The sequence below is a fragment of the Juglans microcarpa x Juglans regia genome, chromosome 8S (genome assembly GCF_004785595.1).
Source record: "Juglans microcarpa x Juglans regia isolate MS1-56 chromosome 8S, Jm3101_v1.0, whole genome shotgun sequence".
Taxonomy (NCBI): Eukaryota; Viridiplantae; Streptophyta; class Magnoliopsida; order Fagales; family Juglandaceae; genus Juglans; species Juglans microcarpa x Juglans regia.
In genome coordinates this window covers 15,201,925-15,221,791 of record NC_054609.1, presented here as the reverse complement: position 1 = coordinate 15,221,791, position 19,867 = coordinate 15,201,925, and the positions used below count along the sequence as shown (strand labels likewise).

The 19,867-nt window shown below is 32.4% G+C and overlaps 2 protein-coding genes across 2 annotated transcripts; both read right to left on the bottom strand.

Annotated features, from left to right (window-relative positions):
- Window positions 1–7,337: 7,337 nt before the first annotated feature.
- Window positions 7,338–8,620, bottom strand: LOC121244475 (MYB-like transcription factor 4). Its single transcript, XM_041142556.1, has 3 exons — window positions 8,295–8,620; window positions 8,025–8,154; window positions 7,338–7,852 (listed from the first exon to the last, which is right to left on the bottom strand). The coding sequence occupies exons 1-3, from the start codon at window positions 8,422–8,424 to the stop codon at window positions 7,492–7,494; spliced, it is 621 nt and encodes a 206-aa protein (XP_040998490.1). The 5' UTR covers window positions 8,425–8,620; the 3' UTR covers window positions 7,338–7,491.
- A 7,183-nt stretch (window positions 8,621–15,803) lies between these two features.
- LOC121244476 (transcription repressor MYB6-like) lies at window positions 15,804–17,453 on the bottom strand. The gene is made up of 4 exons (XM_041142557.1): window positions 17,161–17,453; window positions 16,763–16,892; window positions 16,347–16,480; window positions 15,804–16,241 (listed from the first exon to the last, which is right to left on the bottom strand). Exons 1-4 carry the CDS (start codon window positions 17,288–17,290, stop codon window positions 16,150–16,152), a joined length of 486 nt encoding a protein of 161 aa, XP_040998491.1. The 5' UTR covers window positions 17,291–17,453; the 3' UTR covers window positions 15,804–16,149.
- Between the last annotated feature and the right edge of the window lie 2,414 nt (window positions 17,454–19,867).

Genomic DNA, 19,867 nt, shown 5'->3' with positions numbered 1-19,867 from the left:
ACAAATAGTACTGATAACATCTGGCTAGTATTGAATTCAAATGCGATATTTAGATTACTTTGACCAATATCCTTAATATTATATCATTATTAGGAAAAAAAATATAATTAACAGTAATTGGGCTCTGTTAGAGAGGGAAACTTCTCTTTGAATTTACAGGAATTGGGCTCGCTCTTTGGGCCTTTGGATAGCCATTGAGAAGAAGATCTAAGGTGTTTTTCAAATTCAAAATAAGAGAGAAATAATAGTTGCAGTTATGAATGTGTAAATACCGCACAATTATTTTAAAAAAAATAAATATATATGGGACCCACATGAAAAAAAAAATTAATTTTTTAATAGTGAACCCCATTATTTTTCAAAACGACTGCATGATACTTGTGCACTCCACGACTGCATGTAGCATTACTCTTCAAAATTTAGTGATCGAATATCCTATCCGGTACATACCACAATAATGAGTTATCCTAATTTTCTCTTTCAAAGTTGGGGCCAATATTCAGTTGCAGGAATTTCTATTAATGGCGAGTGATATTATATATATATATATATATATTAATATTAATCTTGGTGCAACATGAGATCTAGGTTTTTAGAATAATGGTTAGGGTTGGGAAATTCGAGGATTTACACAGCAAAGCCCCCACAAACATGAAATCAAAAGAATCCGACTTCAAGAAGTCTTGAATTACTCAATTTTAGAGAATATATGGAGCTAATTAGAGATCAGCTGCAGCTTGCTTGAGGTTGCAAATGGTCTTTCACAACTAGCATATAAAATGATGCATGATCATGATTAAAATATTGGAGATGAATAAAGTCTTGATCATCAAGTTGTACGTACCATGAAATTAAATGATTAATTAGTGAGATTGCCATGCAAGAACGCATTATATTATATGTACATCTAGCTAGCATCAAATTGATGGACCGACCGTTTTTCAAGCTATGACTAGAGAAAGAATAAGACAGACGGTTCGTCGATAGATATATCACACCTAGAACCAATAAAATACCGACGGTTGATGAAAAAGCTTTGACAAGGCCAATTGAGGCTTGGAATGCTGAACACTACCAATATTAGCTTTGTCATTCAAAAAGGAGGGTTTGCGCAAGTTATACACCCTGATCATGAACCCTAGCCTTTTGCCTATACAAGATCTCTTGTGCTCTACTTACATCGGCATATCTATAAATATATATATATGTGTGTGTGTGTGTGTGTGTGTGTGTGTACTCATTGACTAGCGTAGCCTCCTTGCTCACAATGACATATTAATGAGAAAATTATAGTAGAGATTCTCTTTAATTGTCAAGTTAACTTAAATAGTTCAATTTTAGAGAAGGATAGTCGATACATTTTATGGACCTTACATCTTTTCATACTGCCCATATAAGATTTTTCAGACAGTATCGAGCCTTCATAAACACTTAATTTTATGTCTATCTCTCTCCAATTAGATCTTCCAATTCGGCTAGGCAATTAAAGAGGATCTAAATTTGCATTTGTTTTCATGCTACCTCTAGTTTTTCCTTGGAAAGTGAAAATGCTAGCTTTTGATTAAATTTTTTACAGAAGATTTTTCTTATTATTAATAAATATATATTTGATGATTTAATATAGTATCAGAACAAAGGTGACCGTAGTGATTTGATAATATATAAATATATATAATTCTTTGTTTTGTACATTAATGTTTACTTAACTATATACAATAACATAATATAAACTTAATTCAATATATAAAAAATATATGAATATTTTCATCAACTTACGGATCATATATAGCAGACATCTATTTTAATGAAAGGCCAGTTATCAATTTTAGATAAAAATCTTAGGCCCCGTTTGGATACGCAATTGGTCTCATATCATCACATTTCATCTCAACATCTAAACACTACTTAAACACAAATACTTTTCAAATTCTCTTTCATAATTTTTCACCTAATCATTAAAATCATTCATTATAACTTTTTCAAACTTCCATATAAAATACAAAAAATAATTTAACATTTTCAAATCTCAAAACAAAAATTATATTCTAACAAAATTTTAACTTTATAATATTTTTATTCAATTTTTTATCTCTTATTTCCCAAAACTCAATAAAAATCTTAATTCAACTCATCTCACTACTATTCACATATTTATTATCTGATCATCTGACTATCCAAATTGAGCCTAGGGCTCGTTTGTATATAGAAATAGTTTTATCTCATTTTATCTCATCTCATCATTACAATTTTTCTAAATTTTTATACAAAATATAATAAAATTATGTAGTATTTTTTATGTCTTTGAAAAAAAAATGAGTATTATCCGTTTTTGGGGAGAAAAATTGTACTTCTTTATTTTTGTGGAGAGGGGGGCATAGAATTAATTCTCTATGTTTTTTTCCTAGAGGACAGAAATAATATTGCCCCTTGGGGGATGTTTTGGCCAGGGCGTATACGATCAGAATTTATTGGTGGCCGCAGCTAGCCTTTTGGGATTAATCTTGGATAGAAAGCCAGAAACCTAAAATCAGAATAGTCCACTTGCATGCATGCAGGCATACATATATACATGATCTTTAATGGTAGATGGATGATCAGCGCAGTTTTCAAATCGTAGGAATTTCTCAAACTCATGTTTTCAGCGACATATGTTGTCAGAATCTCTGTTGATCACAACTTGAGTACTGGTTTGGGACATCGTTTTACCTGTAACAGGTCCTTGGCGCTAGAACTTGAATGTTTACTACAGAACTTTCATACCTTCCACTAGTAATTGATCAGCCTTACTATCCATTCATATTGTCTTGACTTAATTAGGTTTTTAATTAATTAACCATGACTACCAATAATGATATTTTGACCATCGTCCGAACTGGTCTTGCAGGTAGGGGAAAATATTGCTAATATGCCCAACCCATTTGACCGATGCCAGTGATTGAGAGTGCATTTGCGTGTTTTTTTAATATTGAGAAAAAAAAAAGGCGAATGCATTATCGGTCATTGGCCTCGGTCAAATGCATCGATCCCTGTACGTAGCAGGACCGGCCTAGCGTCCTCAATTAATAGGGATAAATATAATTTGAATTGGTCATATCATGATCTACAGGTTTTGACATGGCTCAATTACAAACAAAATGAAGAAAAAAAACCCGCCGAACTTTAATTCAACTCATTTTGATTGATGATCTGACTTGAAGGAAGAAAAGAAGATGAAAAAGTAGGATCAAATAATGCAATTGCAAGTGTAGTCCTGACTGATCATGATCATGTGGTCGTGCCATTGCATGAGCTTGAGTTGTAGCTAGCTTACAAATTTCTGTGTTTGACTAATAATTAGCTCGTACGTGTCCAGTAATTAAAAACGACCCCATAATCCACTAAAAGAAAACTGCTTATTTGCAACAGTTAATTCCAGCAAAATGACTATTTACAAGTAAAATTAGTTGTAAATAATCTTTTGGTTGTAATAAATTAGTCATAAAAATCCGTTTTCATGTAGTGGCCATTTTGTTATTAATCAATATGGAATGTGCAATATCTCTCTTGGTTGGGGGAAAAAAGAAAGGCAAGAAGAGCTAGGGAACTTCACAGGCGCTTATGCTACTTTTGGGTTCAGAAGTTAATTAATTATTACTTGCGTCTTCATATATGGTAAGCTGATTTGTAGCGCTTTGCAGCTGGGGTAAGAATTAAGATGCTGACTGCATATATGCAAAATTAATGTTTGTTCCTTGGTGCATGCATGTGTGAGTAACCTATGTATACTTTTCTACATTTTATTATGGAACATATATATATATATATAGTACCTGGATAATTGGTGAATGTGCTGCTAATTACTAGTTTGAAAACTGGAGAAATGATGGTTCACTATATATCTGAAAATGGATTTACCAACAACCAACCTAAATTAAGGATTAAAGACATTTGGACATAACATGGGCCTAATATCAATCTAATTTCTCAGCTTGGTGGAAATCCACTTAAAGACATTGTTTTGAAATCCAAAGTTCAAATTAAAGAAAGAAAAGATTTGAGAATTTGGAAGCACATATATGACGCCGGACAGAATAGCGATTACTCTGCAGGCTAGTTTCAACATATAATTCACAGGAAAGAAGATAAGACAATCACCCAAAAACACAAAGAAAATGCATCTGATGTTCAATTTAAAATTATCATTAATCCAAGAATCACGAAATCAACCCACAAGCTGGGCTGTAATAGCTGAAAATTGATTATATCAGAATTTTACCAAAAATAGTAAAATCCCAATAATCATGCCAAAATTAAATACATAATAAAAGAAGTTGTAATCTGCCAAAAATCTAGCTCAAATTGAGATCAGAATCACTTCCAAAACAGTAAATGAAATATTACCATAAAATGTAAAAAATAACTAAAAATAGGAATTCAGAGGGGAAAACAATAGAATTTGGGCTAAAAAATTATGCATATCTAGCATAGCTTGGTGTTCACGACGTGCACGCTAAAAAAAGCTTTTCGAATTGGGATCATATATGCGATTCTAATACCTGTAGCCAAAGTTATGGCCAAAATACTAAAACGTGCCCAAAACTGCCCCAATCAAGGAAATATCACGATTTTTCTAGCCTCTTTGTGTTGATTTGCCACCCCAAGATATTTCAATGCAGTCAATATGTAGTCTGACAACTCAGCATCATCTGACTCGAATCCTCCTGCATCAATATCTTACTTTGGTGAATTTTCTATAAAGTCTTGTTGGAAGTTAATTTGAAGTTAATTTGGTGTTTTTTTCTCTTTGTACTTGTATATGGAAGTTTATTTTGCCTCCAAAAATTTCGAGTTTTGGATGGAAGCTCTATCAAAATGTAGTCCTAGTTGATGCAGCAATACATGTACAAGGATGTGCGATTCCCATTGCATCCAAGTGTCTGCTGCCCCAATTCACCAAAGATAGAATATATGAATCATTTGTTTGAAAATGGGAGATTAGCTACTAAAGTATGGGAGCATTTTGTACTTCTTTTTGGTTAGTCCTCTCTGTTAAGCTCTCCATGGAGGAGGCGTATAATACAATGGTTGCAGCTTCCAAAAGGAAAGATCAAGTTAGTATGATAGCAGCTATGGTACCGATGATCATTTCTTTCGGAATTGTGGTTGTCAAGAAATAATTGTGTTCAATGGAATCTTGTCATCGGCTCAAGTAGTAATAAATCATGTTACTCATTGGTTACATGATTTGAATGGCTTGTTAACCAAAAAAGTTCTTAAGAGTCTAATAAGATTCTCACCCTTTGTTGACTTTGCAAATTCATAAGCTGCAAGTTAAAATATAAAAAAAAGTCCTTGTTAGTGCACTTAATTGGAGACTTCCCCTAGTTGGAAAAATGAAGTTTAATATTGATGGCCTTGCTGGTTGTGGAGGTGTCTTGAGAGATGATGGTGGAGCTTTTAATTTTAGTTTTCTCTTCATTTAGGAAAGGAAATGAATATTTTTGTTGAATTAATGGCATTGAAGCAAGGTTTGCAATATTGTTTACAGAGAATAACTTCTGACCGGTTGGTCTACTCTCCTCCAAATAACAGCCTTCCAAAAGATAATTGCCAAGTAGGCTTTCCATATTAGCTTTCATGTATCCGCACAGTAGAAGATAAAGCCTTCCCCCCCCCCCCCCCCCCCCCCCCCCCCCCCCCCCCCCCCCCCCCCCCCCCCAAGGACCATTTGAGACAGGTTCCAAAGCATTTTTCTATTTCTAATCACACTATGAACAGATCCAAAAGCGAAACATCACTTCAGTTTGGGAAATGACTTCAACCCCGATCGAGAAAAAGAAAAAAGAAAATAGAGTGAAAAGATCTGAGAGCACAAAATCAAAAAGCAATTTCCATTTCTTGATTCCCCCTTTACTCTTGGCTAATTCTGAGTTTATTCTACAGTATAGTGCACATTCATCCTGAGAACCGACTCTAAGCCTTTGATGGTATTGCCACATACTGAACGGCACCAGCCTTGGAAAAAGTAGCCAAGAAGGGATGGATATTCACTAGATCTGCCTCGCCGTCGGTAGCCGCGACGGGCTTCATGTAGTCCAATAATTCATCGATCGGGACTAGATGATAGATTACCGTGAAAAAAGAAGAGAAAAATATCGCCGAAGAGGGTAAAAAACTAAAGATCTCCCTCCTCTCTCTCTCTCTCTCTCTCTCTCAGCCAATACTACAAAAAGCAACTCAAAATCGATGAAACTTAGTGGCTAAACGACTGTTGTGTTCTCCTGCGGCAACTGACCTTGGTTAGCGAAGGAACTTGGCGCAGCGAGATTCGTGTCGTGCGGCATCTGGAATTTGCAAAGGGTTCCAAATTTTACAGATACTAGGTGAGGAACAAAGACATACTATAGAATTTAAATTTTATCCAGTGTAATGACTCTTATGATTTTAGTGTAAAATTGTTGACGTGACGAGCTTTTATTAGAGGCTGTAAAAGCCTTAGTAATGGACGGACCGTTGCAAAGCGTTTCTCTTGTTTACAGCTTGGTTTTAATGACGTTATACTTGAATTTGACTGATCTGTAGAGTTGGTACTTTGGTTCGATCAAGTCTCCTCTCCATCTTGGAAGTTTTTAGAGATTTGGGATGATATAATTGCTTTCCGTCAATATTTATCTCTCATTGCAGTACATATGTTCGTTGGGAAGGTAACTCAGTTGCTGGTCCGCTAGCAACTTTTTTCTTGTCTTTTTCTTTTTGCCTAGATTAGGCGAATTAAAATTGGATTTAACCAGTTTCTGAAAGTTTAGACAGATTGTAGTTGTTATTATTTTTTTCGGGTGCTTTACTTTGAGATGGTGGTTAATTCAGTTTACATTTTAGTGTCTTGTATTATAGCTGTTAATAGTTTTCTCATGTGACTGTTGGATATTGTAGATTACATTTTAATGCCGTATAGATGGATAATATCATAATATATATAGTTTTAGGGCAGATTTGAGGTATGAGATGAGACATAAAATTCTCATCTAATCGCATTCCATCAGTTTATTCTCAAACATAATTCAAATACAAAATTTTCAAACTAATCATTACAATTTTTTCAAACTAATCATTCTCACTTTTTCAAATTTTCAAATAAAAAAAAAATTCTAACTTTTTTAAATCCCATACAAAAATAATATTATAAAACTATATTCTTATAATATTTTAATTTTATAATATCTTTTATTCAATTTTTTCTTTCTCATTTTCTAAAATCTAAAAAATACTCAACTCAAACAATCTCACTACTATTTACAAACTATCTTACTGGTTTGTTCATGACTTGATTTAGGATTTTTGAACCCAACTGGTTTCTGTTTGCAGAAAGAAATTATTACTCTTTCACATTGAGATAAACAAAAACTTTCAGTGGTTTCTGTCCTGATCAGCAATGTGTCACATGTAAAAATGAACGGTCGTCCGCTACGTACATTACTTCTCTATGTTAAAATTAAAGGGGGACAATGTTCATCATGATGTACAAACTTGATTGATCGACTCCATAAATGGAAGGCCAATAGTAAGATCAAGATTCAGGTCGGGTACGCTGCTAATCATACTAATGTTGGTGTTGCTGATGATCTCTGGGTCAGTAGCAGAATTCAAGAGTACTGGAAATTCCTCTGCTTGAGAATTCACTTCTTTGTTGTATGTATGGTTATTCGACACGAATAACAACTTGCTAGGGCGGGTGAGACGAGTACGTCGACCCAAGCGATGGTTGTCGGGATCAATGCCCATCTGAGCCAGTCTTCGTTTAAGATGAGTGTTCCAGTGATTCTTCACTTCATTGTCTGTACGGCCCGGCAATCTTCCAGCTATCAACGACCACCTAAATTAAACCCAATTTTATACATTAATTAATAAACATCAATGTATATATATATGTCCATAATGTATTAATCATAACGAAATAGATATATATGCTTTTCATTCATTTTTCAAGAATTTTATTGCTTATCCAAAGGCTAATTACAATCTACGCTGAGATGAGATGTCTGAACCTGTTTCCAAGGAGTGCATGGAGCTTGATGATAAGGTCCTCTTCATCTTCTCCAAAGTTGCCTCGTTTAAGGTCTGGCCTTAGATAATTTACCCATCTTAATCGACAACTTTTACCGCAACGAAGCAAGCCTGATATCAGAGATAAAAGAACACCACAAGACACCATTAATATATACTTAATCTGAAGTCCTCAACAAGGGCAGAGGAGTAAGAAGAAGAAGAAGAAGAAGAAGAAATATTTGTCTCTTGTCTCCACACAAAATAAATACCTGCAGCCTCAGGAATCGAGCGCCAGCAACCTTCTCCATGTTTGCGGATGTATTCAATGAGCTTCTGGTCTTCTTGCTTGGACCATGCGCCTTTGTTTTTCCCTTCCTTCTCACAACAGGGTTTCCTCATTGTAACCCTATCAAACAATTAATCACAGAGAAGATGGAGATTGGAGCAAGAGGCGAGGAGTTGACAAATCAACGTACGAGAGAGAGAGAAGATAGAGTGTTTTCAAAGCAACGAAGACCTTGAATGAGCAAATTAAGGATCACATAGGGCCATATAAAAAGAGTGGTTTCTAGCTAGAGTTTGACTTTCAGGTAGCACTTTCTATACACGCACGTATGCAAACCACATGTATCATCTTTCTCTTGTGGTTGGTATAACCGTGCCCCTGCACCATCCATTTGCTTTTAGGTTCAGTCAGTCACACGAAAACGTACAGTAATATCTCTCTTACCAATATCTAGTTCAAATCACAGTGGCTTTAAAATTCTCAGAAATATTATATATTTATTTTACTACCTGAAAATTTATACGGCCTCTAGGTCAAGCTAGCAAATGTGTTTATGCTAAGGTTTACAACGCCGGCAAGCTGTTTTGGCCGTTCAAGCATATTACAGCCACGTTTGTATTCTAAAAGTATTTTATCTCTTCTCATCTCATCATTATAATTTTCTTAAATTTTCATACAAAATATAATAAACAATTCAACTTTTTCAAATCTCAAAATAATAATAATATTATTCTGACAATATTTTTTTTAATTTTTATTTTTTATCTAAAATCATTTCATCTCATCTCTGAATCCAAATCAATCCTAAAGTCATAAAAAGATCAGTTTCTATATATACATACATATGTGGTATCTCTTTTCTTTCTATCTATCTATGTTTTTTAATAATGTTATATATAGTTTTAAGATATGTAAATTCGAAATCTATCATTAAAAAAATAAATTTTTCATATAAATTTCATATTCAACCATCTCTTTTAAAAATACTTTTAAATTTATATAATTGTAAATATTATTTCTCTATTTTGTAAAGATTTTACAGTGTATGCTGGTTTCACATGTTATTCCTCCATGCAAAGTCATGTTTGGTAGAAGAATCTTTTAATATATATATATATATATTTTTTTTTTTTGAGTTTATTCTTTTAAATTAATTCAATTCTTCTATTTATTATTTATTTATTAAATATTTGATAAAAAAATAATAAAAATTAAAAAAAAATGTGATGTATTGAAATTGTGGGAATAGGGAGAAGTTGCGTACATTTTTTCTTGATTCTATTGGATAGGCTTGGTCCCGTGTTTAATTCCTGATTGACCGTTAGATTCAAACAAGGAAAGTACTCTTCCCACCTGCACAGTCTTATCCATACAAGCACACGTGGAACAAGAACCACAATCAGAAACCTTGGGACATGTCCGGTTCCATAATTATTTAAAAAAAAAAAAAAAAAAAAAAAAAAAGTACGAACTGAATTACAGGAGAAAGTTCCTACTGAAGAACTCCCCTTTTTAAATCAATCATCGAGTTTCGAAAGGTATAGAAAATTCAAACGACACACATAAAGAGGAAAAAGAAAAAACTAATAAAGCATCGCAGAATTCGTAAATCCAGGCTTCCAGCTTTCTTCATTGGTTTTCACAACTATATAATCTACTTTATCACCCAACTGAAAGCGGCCTGGAACTGAAAGAATAGAAAAACCGGCAGAAAATTATTACTATATCATTTCATGAACTAGTTCAAGTAATATTAATATATATATATATATATATATTTATATAATGGATTTTTGTGCTGCCTTGCCCAGATTTGTAAAGCCGAATAGATGATGAGGTTGCAACACAATAAATAATTATGTGATCTGACATAACATACCCAGAAATAAGATAAAATTGTCAACACCAGTACTGACTGATATTAAAAGCATTATTAGTAAGGTGAGATATAAGATTAAAGTATGCATGTCTCGTATAAGGTTTTTTTTTTTTTTTTTTTTTTTTTTTTTTTTTTTTTTTTGTTGTAAAAAAGTAAGTCCCACTAGAAAAAACAATTTTGATTCACTTTTTTTTTTAGATTGATTGCACGATACTTATATATTTGAAACTTATATAAATCAATATTCGATATGTTGTTTGGATAGAAAAACGATCTCATCTCATCATTACAAATTTTTCAAATTTTTATATAAAATATAATAAACAATTCAATTTTTTTAAATTTCAAAACAATAATCATATTAAAAAATAATATTTTATTCAATTCATCTAAAATTATCTAATCTTATGTCACTATCCAAACGAGCCATTAATCTGGGTTATGTTTGTTTTAGCTCCTTTATCTACATGAGATTGTATCTTAACATGCATGGGTTGTTGTGAATCGATCGTTGTCTCTAGGATCAATGATCAATGGGAGTGAAAAATGAATAAAACATCCATTACAAGAAAAATGGACTTTTGTAGCCATTTAATTGCGACAAAAAGATTATTTGTGATTAAAATAGACTCATTTTAATTGTAAATAATCATTTTGCTAGAATTAACTGGGCACAAATTACAGTTTTCTTGTAGTGATCTTATTTTTCAACAATATACCATTCGTGTCTTTGTTTTAGTTAGAGTTTTAGTTAGAATCTATCTAAAACTCTACGATTCTCCCTTTCAAGAGACACACATGAGAGCTACAACTATTAAGCTAATCTCTATTAAAACCACCACCATACAATATCATAAGAATTGCAGTGGAATTACGTACCAAAAAACAATTAGCTAGCAAGCTGGTTGTGGTATGCAGCAAGATGATGCACGAGGATTCGGGTACGATGTCACTGATCTGATATTTTCAACATTGACGATACTAGACTACCTCGAAAAGGCAGATCGGTGTAAATATGGCAGAAAAAGATAAAAATCTTGGATTTGGGACAATATTGCATACATGTCAGTATTTTAGCTACTTTGGCTATAGATATTGAAATCGTGCATGTGATCACAATTCAGAAAAGTTGTTTTCAGCATGCATGTACTGGTCACCAAGCTATGCCTAGTGATCTCTTTCTCGACCTTGCAATCAACCATTTTCTCCGATCCGAATCGTCGACTCCAGTTATTTTTGTTATTTTATGGTAATATGTTACTTTATGTTGTGAGAGATGATTTTTATTTCATATATGAAGTCAGATGTTGGCGAAATATTTATTTTATTCCTTATTCAGACAATCACGGCCTAGACCTTTTAGCTATTTAAGCCCAACTTATAAGCTTCAGAATAAGATTTTTTGACTCTTATCAGTAGAACCCTAATCTTCAAGTTTATTTTAGAGTTTTCTCTCTGTTTGCATCTTTCTCTCAATCTCAATCCCTATTTCTGTTGTACAACTGGCCGCCGCCTTGCGTCACAAGACAAGTCATCATACTTAATTTTCCATCAATATTACAAGAGAAGTACAAACAGTACTACACCTAAACAAAAATAAATACCAAGACACCTCAACAAAAATAGCTAGCTAGCCTGCTCAGAAGAGCATCAGACGTTAATGCTAGAAGTCAGAAAATTCAGGCAAAACAGTGTGAAGAAAATAGTAACGTACGAGAGAGTAAGATTATTAGTTGAAACTTCAAAGTGCATGAGTAAATACAACTGACGATCATAACCATGCATGAATTACTTGAACATTAGGTAGCGATCTGATCATCAGCATGCAGGCAGCATGCATTTGGTTGAAAATACTGTAACATGATCTTGACATGCAATAATATTAATGGTCCAAAGCGTAGTTATAAGCTGCTGCTTGATCGAAGCTGCATGCATGCATGTGCAACTAACTCCAGCTTCCAGATGAATCATGCATGATCGATCGGAAGTTGCACATTGGTTTGCTTTTTAACGTTTACTTTAATTCCTTTGAATGTTTGGTCGTCATCATCTGAATATATATATATATATATATATATATATATATATATATATATATATATATTATATCAGCTTTTGATCAAGTCAACAAAGTTTTAACAACGTTAACTTATCTCTTAACTTTTGTGGTCACAAACAATTACTATATACGTACGTACGTGTATATACTTACTAATTATGAGCCACAATATATAAATTCTTCATATGGCCTTTAATTGTCCCTGCTCACTTTGCAAAGAAGTAGTACAAGTTTGGAGGCCGGATTTAAATACTTCTCTTTATAATAGAAGTCCACAAAAAATTAAAATAAATTAATCATGTTTGCCTTGTTTGTTTTGCAATAAAATTATCATTTCTGGAAATGATTTTCTTGGTTTTGATTTTCTAATTTCCTTTTCTTTTTCTCGGATTTCCTTTTTGGTTTCTTTGATTTTAATTTTTTAATTTTTATTTTAAACATTTTTTTCTTAATTTTTAAGGGTTTTTAAGATAGCCTTTTTTTTTTATATATAATTTTACTGGTTTTAATTTCTTACATGTGGCATGTCATCAGCATATATAATTAAATTAAAAATCGCATGATGGAGTGATTTTACTTTATTCAATGCAAATCACAAAAACTAATTTTACAATTGACCCTATTTAATATACATATATATAGAAAATTCTTACTGTAGAAGTATAACTTGACACATTCATACCAAATTTATTTTAAAAATTTACACTTTTGTAATAGATTATGCACACCAAACAATAAAAAGATTAGAAAAAAAAGTCTCAATTTTCTTGTAAAATAATTTCCTCAAAAAAAAGTTCCCAAATTAATACAGCTTGTTTTATATTTAAACTAACGCACTTAAAATTAAATTAAGAAGCGGGTGTTTTCGGCTTTTTTCATTCCTACTAACTTCTAAAATCCTTTTTTTTTCTGTATTTAATTAAACAAAAAAAGGTTCTTAGCACTTGCCTTGCATGAGTTATTAGATACTTTTAGGAATGCATCATGCTATATATTATAGCTATTTACAAGGTCATATGCATGCTTATGTAATGATCCAAGAAATTGGCTAGCTCACACATCACACACACACACACACACACACACACACACACACATATATATATAAATATATATATATATATATATATATTCTTATACCCCGATTGCGGCAGGTATATATAATATAAATTTATATATTATATCCTAGTTATAGATCATGCTATCTTTACACATAGTTTGCGACTGCACCCAATTAGTAACTTTGTAGCATTATATTGGAGGATCTGTGCTCCAATACGGCCACTTGATATGGCTCTAGCTAGTCACATCTGCTTTATATGTACAATATAGTTATTGGTCAAAATCTCAATGGAAACACTATTTTGAATAATTCAAAAATCTTAATTTCAGAGTTTCATGGCCTTGTAACATCCATATACTTATGCAGTGCAAGACTTCACAACCATCATATAATCATTGTTTATAAACGCCTTCACAATTAATATATATATATATATATATATATATAATATAGCTACCTAGCTATCATATATGATCGGATTTTCATAATATGAAACATCACACATGATATATGTTGAGTAATAAGGCACCAAATTATAGGCATCAATATTATATATGGTGAAACATGAGATCGATGGTCTTATATTAACCTAGGAAATCACATTTTTCAGCTTATTGTCAAGACATAAGAAAAAAATTCAATTTAAAATAGTCATTGTTTGGACTAATTAAACAAGAGAAGTGTTACAGCTACAAAGAGACCCTACAAAAATAAACTCACAAACTGATATTGTTTCATATCATACGTTAAATCTACTTTATAATAAAAATAGTTTTACAATCTAATTACATACCACATCAAATCACGTCAGTTTGTAGGTTTACTTTTGTGATATATATTTGTGGCTAAAAAATTTTTCATTAAACAAACAAACCAAGTCATTATATAGCTATATATGCACTAGAAATGAAGGCTTCACTTGCATGTACTCTGCTACCTACAGCTTTTAATAAATATGGTTTTTTTTTTTTCTTTCAAACCAATATATCATGTTTATGCATGCATACAACTTTATGTATTGAACGATCGATCCAAGCAAAGGGTCAGTCACAACAGGCATGATATTACCCACCAAAAACTAGTTGAAGTAATTGTTGAAGCCCTAGTTATAAGCATTAGTACTAAGTCCTATCTAGTTTCATCTATTAAACATCTAAGAAGAGATGTAGTACTAGCCATCATGCAAATCTTCACAATCCAATTCCCATCTCTTGTGAGACCTTTCATGTGGTTCTAGCATATATATCATGCACATAGTTTAGCGAGGCACTCACCCATTACCATGGCTAGGCGGGCATAAAAAGAGTAGAAATTTAATTGGGTGAGTCAGGGCCAGATGCAGACCCCACTCGCCTAGTAAAATCCAACCCACCTAGTTATATAACCCTAATTTCAGTCATATCTTTTGTCTTCTATCCTTATCTTTCTTCTCCTATCTTCATATCCTTTCTTCTTATTCTTCTCTCTTCCTCTCTCGTTTATCTCAAGGTCATACTCATTCAGTACTTTGAGATGCTTCAATGATTCATGATCGATGTGGATCACAAATTCCCTAGGACATGGTGGGTATGAGCGGGCAAGGGATGGGAAGAGAAGGGACCATTCCGCCCAGGCAGGGGTGGACTGTGGGGGAAGAGGAAGTGCTATATACGCAGGTTGGTAGTAACCATAACTGAAATAATTAAATAGCTACCATTTTGAAGAAGCAAATTACCAAAAGCTAGGTACGTACATAAAGGAAATACCATATTGACATGATGATGTCATAGCTATTTATAAGAACTTAGAAAGAAAAGTCACCTAGTTACGTAAGCTTAACTTATTCTGCACATGTAAATTTACCAATTGCAACCCCTAAAGATACTAGTTATATAAACTAGCTAGTTCCAGCCACGCATAGAACCTTCAATATTCTACAATCACATATTATATATGTTGGTTTCCGAACTTTCAAACATATTATGTGTGTGCGCGTGCGCATGCATATATATATATATATATATATGTATATGTACGTACTTTTTAGTTAAAGATATGGAAAATGATAAACCTAGCTATGATTAGTCTACAACTATTTTATAACTCTACTTAATTGAAATGAAGGGTGATAATTTAAAATTGAAATTATATTTTAATGAAGTGGAACATGAATTACATTGGTTGATTTAAAATGAATTGTAAAATAATTTTAGGTGTACATATCATTACACTGCTCCGTTTGGATTGTGAAAGTGTTTCATATCATCTCATCTCATCATTACAACTTTTTTAAATTTCAAAACAATAATAATATTAAAAAATAATATTATAATAATATTTTATTCCACTTTCAACTTTCATCTAAAACCGCACCTATCTCATCTCACTATCCAAACCGTACCTAAATATATTGTAGCCATTTGTGTACTTCTAAATAACTTAATATTATATATATATATATAAGGCAACAAAAATACTGTACATGAGCACTGAAGCCGCGTACATCTGCAGCTTGTTAGAAATATATAATTAAAGTAGTACTAATTAACTACAGTCAAATTACATATATTAACTCGATCCCGTTTCGAAGAATATAATAAAAGCAGGTATGGCATGATGAGACATTTAGAAAAATACAATCTCTAGCCATATACTACTTCACACAAATATATTCATCACCACTAACATGCTATAAATATATAACTCCTCCACTGCTAAAATACGTGAGATAAGTTTGGATGTTATTTTTAGTCGATCTCCCGTTTTGCACCAACAGATCATATATATATATATATATATATATATATATATATATATATGAGTTAACTATGATTATAGAAGATCAGAGGCCATGAAAGTTAGCTCTCTTCCACAAGAGTAGTACTTGGAGCTGTGCTGCATGGAGTAAGATCAAGATTCAAGTCTGGCAGACAGGTTTTGATGTGAAGACTGCTCTCAAATTTCAAGACCTGATGATTGTCATTCCGATGGATGGTCAGTAGCTTAGGCGCTTGATTCTTGGCCGATAATAATGGTTTTCCAGCACAAGAAATTGCTTTGCCTCCCAGCTGATGTGGTTTTTTAGGATCAATTCCCATCTGTATTAGCTTTTTCCTTAGATGAGAGTTCCAGTAGTTCTTTACCTCGTTGTCCGTCCGTCCAGGCAACCTTCCCGCTATCAGTGACCATCTATATATATATAAATCGATCTTCATGTGAATATATATAATTTCTGAATAATTTTAAAGAATCAGGAAAAAAGTCTCTAAAAATACCCTTTTTCCAAAGCCAAAAATGGTAATTAATATCATGTACAGGGACGTACTCTACATAGCAGAGAAAATTTATGCAAAGATTACTGCATTGAGCAATGAAAATTTTGAACCCTCCCCGATCCCCTTTTTTGTTTTTGTGAATTAATAAAAATATTTTAGCAGAAAAATAAATAATCTAAATATATATCCCACCCACCGGTTCCCAAGGAGAGCATGAAGCCTGATGATCAAATCCTCTTCATCTTCTCCAAAGTTGCCGCGTTTTAGGCCTGGCCTTAGATAATTTATCCATCTGAGTCTGCAACTCTTACCACAACGACGCAACCCTAATCAACATAAGAATATCAAACCAAACCACCTTTTTTTTAACCCGGCCTTTTTAGTTTAAATCTATAATGGTTCTGGACGATTATCACTCATCAATTGGTGATAAAAAGTAATTATATATGTGAAAAGAAGAGAACGAAGAAAAAGGGTCTCAAGAATTATAAGAAAAATTAAGAATAATGGAATCTAAGAGCAGCCATGCAATATCATGTATTCGCATGGAGAGCATAGCTCGAAAAATTCCCCAGAGAGAGAGAGAATTAATACCAGCAGCCTTGGGAATTGAACGCCAACAACCTTCGCCGTGTTGTTTGATGTAATCACTGAGTTTCTGGTCTTCTTCCTGGGACCATGACCCTCTGTTAGTCTCTTCCTTTTCACAGCAAGGCTTCCTCATCGACGGACTGAACCCCACAGAAAGATTGATCAAAGCATGCACAGAGAAAAGGGAAAAAAAAGCCCTAAGAATTCAGTGCAGATATTCAGAAAGAACAAGAGAATGAAATATTGGTGGGGTTTACTATAACTGATCTAGCTAAGGTTAGATATATAACTGCAGACTTTAACATTTGACTTGGACTGGTGGTTTTCCCACCTCGTTTTTTCCTGTGAGAATCACAAATAAAGTATGCGCGGTGCGCGCGCGCGCTAGGGTGTTGGTTGCTCCTACCAACCTATCTGCATGCTTTCTTAGCTGCTTAAATGTTGGATACATCTCAACATTGCACTCGTGGCCATGGCGTCACCTTAAATAAGAGTATAAGGCGCACATTAATTCCCGCAATGTATATTATGGACGTACGAAAGATGATAATTAAATAACGGAAAGTGCAAGAGACTAATGATCAAAATAAAATGGTAACAAATGATCAAATTAAAGTAATAATGAACAAATTAAGTCGTAACTAACAGGAAGTACTACTACTACAAGAGATGGATAATTGAGTAATAATAAATTAAAGGTGTGTAGAAATATTGGCAAGAATATGAATGACTATATTATGACATTTAAGCATTACACTTACAATTAATTCATTTTATATAAAAATTAAAAAATTAAAAGAAAAACAAATCTTTTGTAAAAATATGGGTCTCATCAAGAAAAAATGAGTTTTTTATATTTTTTTTAAAAGAATTGTGCGAGACGTGTGCATTTGTGGCTTGTATCTATCATTTCTCTATGACTTTATAAGAGATCAAGAGGTTTGTGCTTCAAAAGTTATATATAAATAATAATACTAGCTAGTTGTCGAACCATGCAATATATATATATATACATACACACACGTGGAGATTAGTGGTCTGAATTTCTTCTGTCACAAAGACTCTAAAATGCTAAAATATTCTTATAATCTTGAGAAAGAGTAATTGTTATATATAAAAAAAAAAATCAAAATTAAGTGGTGGAAATACTAAGAGTTTGAAATAAAAAAAATTCTTCTTATCAGTCACTATTTATAATCACCCTACACTTTATGAAAAATACCCTCACATCCTATAAAAAGCACATCAACACCTTATAAAAAAGTTATAATTATGAAGTGTGAGAATAAATAGTGACCGATACATGATATATAAGATTCCTGTTGAAATAAAATAGTTAAGAGCTGGCGAGGAAATCAAATTAGAGGTAGGTAACAAAGAGTTAATATCTATAGTAAGATGAATAGTCTTTTTTTTCCTAAAAACGTAATGATAAAATTATATTATAAGAGTTAAATGGTTGGAAAAGAATACCTTTTGTACTTTTTTTTCCTGATCTATACAATTATTTAGCTAGTAATCATTAATAGTAGGAAGCCTAAATTTCGACGTCTTAATTTAAAGATTTTTTTTTTAAATGTTAGTGCTAGCTAGGCAATTTAAGTAGGTTTATTATTGTGATAAATAATATTATACAATGAAAAGCTGATATTTTTAGCATGTAAAAGGTTATGATAGATCAATGAAATGATTAGATAACTTAATAAATAATTTTTACTGCAATTGAAATGTCATTTTCTGTATCCTAGCTATCTTGATATAGCATATAACGTGCGTACTTAACATACATACATATACAAAAAGGGAAAAAAAAAGAGTTAAATATAAAGGATCGATCCATGTTGTTTTCATATACCAAACACGTGGTCTAATTAATCTGGTTTTGGGTCTTTTTTGACCCAAAACATAGGGATTATTTTTTTAACCAACCTTTTAGAAAAAAAAAAAAAATGAAAAATATATATGTGTCGGTGGATGGAGGAATATGATATATAATTTCTTTCAACCTGGGTCGGCAGAATTTATAGATAGGTTAGCTAAGTGACAGAATTACGTTTGAATAATGGGTTGAGATCAGGTCATAAATTGAGATAAAAGATAAAAATTAAATAAACTATTATTAAAAAATTATTTTTTAATATTATTATTACTTTATGATTTGAAAAAATTAAATTTTTTATTATATTATATATGAGAATTTGTAAAAATTATAATGATAAAATAAAATGAGGTAAGATAAATTAAAATATTTTCTCCATCCAAACTGAGCCTCAATTCGCATACACATTCAAAATTAGGAGCCTCCCAATCAGCTGTTCCCTGTACGTAGAAAGTTGAAACGTCCCAAAAGCCATGCATGAGACTAAGTTGATCCATTTAGATTGAGAAGTCATCTCAACTCATCTCATCTTATCGTTATAATTTTTTTAAATTTTCAAAGCACTCGTAGTGGATACTCTATAATACATTTTTCTTTAAAATATAAAGAAATTCTCTTAAAAGTACCCTCCAATGGATCTTGTATCCCATCTTTTATTTTACATTTTGCTACAGTAGTATGCTAGATGTAGAGGAAACTATTCATTCTTGTAAACATTTTAAATTAGTTTCTCTCTACTTCTGTTTAATTTTCCCCATTTCTTTAAAAGTCATTTATTTTTATTTCAAATCCTCTCTCTCATTCTCACACTTTCTTTTTTGCTAAGCACCG

Excerpts from the sequence above, each read along its gene's own strand:
- LOC121244475 (XM_041142556.1), bottom strand. The coding sequence starts at position 8,424 with ATGAGGAAACCCTGTTGTGAGAAGGAAGGGAAAAACAAAGGCGCATGG. Across the intron at positions 8,155-8,294 it reads CTCGATTCCTGAGGCTGCAG|GCTTGCTTCGTTGCGGTAAA; the intron begins GTATTTATTTTG and ends CTCTGATATCAG. Across the intron at positions 7,853-8,024 it reads CATGCACTCCTTGGAAACAG|GTGGTCGTTGATAGCTGGAA; the intron begins GTTCAGACATCT and ends GGTTTAATTTAG.
- LOC121244476 (XM_041142557.1), bottom strand. The coding sequence starts at position 17,290 with ATGAGGAAGCCTTGCTGTGAAAAGGAAGAGACTAACAGAGGGTCATGG. Across the intron at positions 16,893-17,160 it reads TTCAATTCCCAAGGCTGCTG|GGTTGCGTCGTTGTGGTAAG; the intron begins GTATTAATTCTC and ends TATGTTGATTAG. Across the intron at positions 16,481-16,762 it reads CATGCTCTCCTTGGGAACCG|ATGGTCACTGATAGCGGGAA; the intron begins GTGGGTGGGATA and ends ATATATATATAG.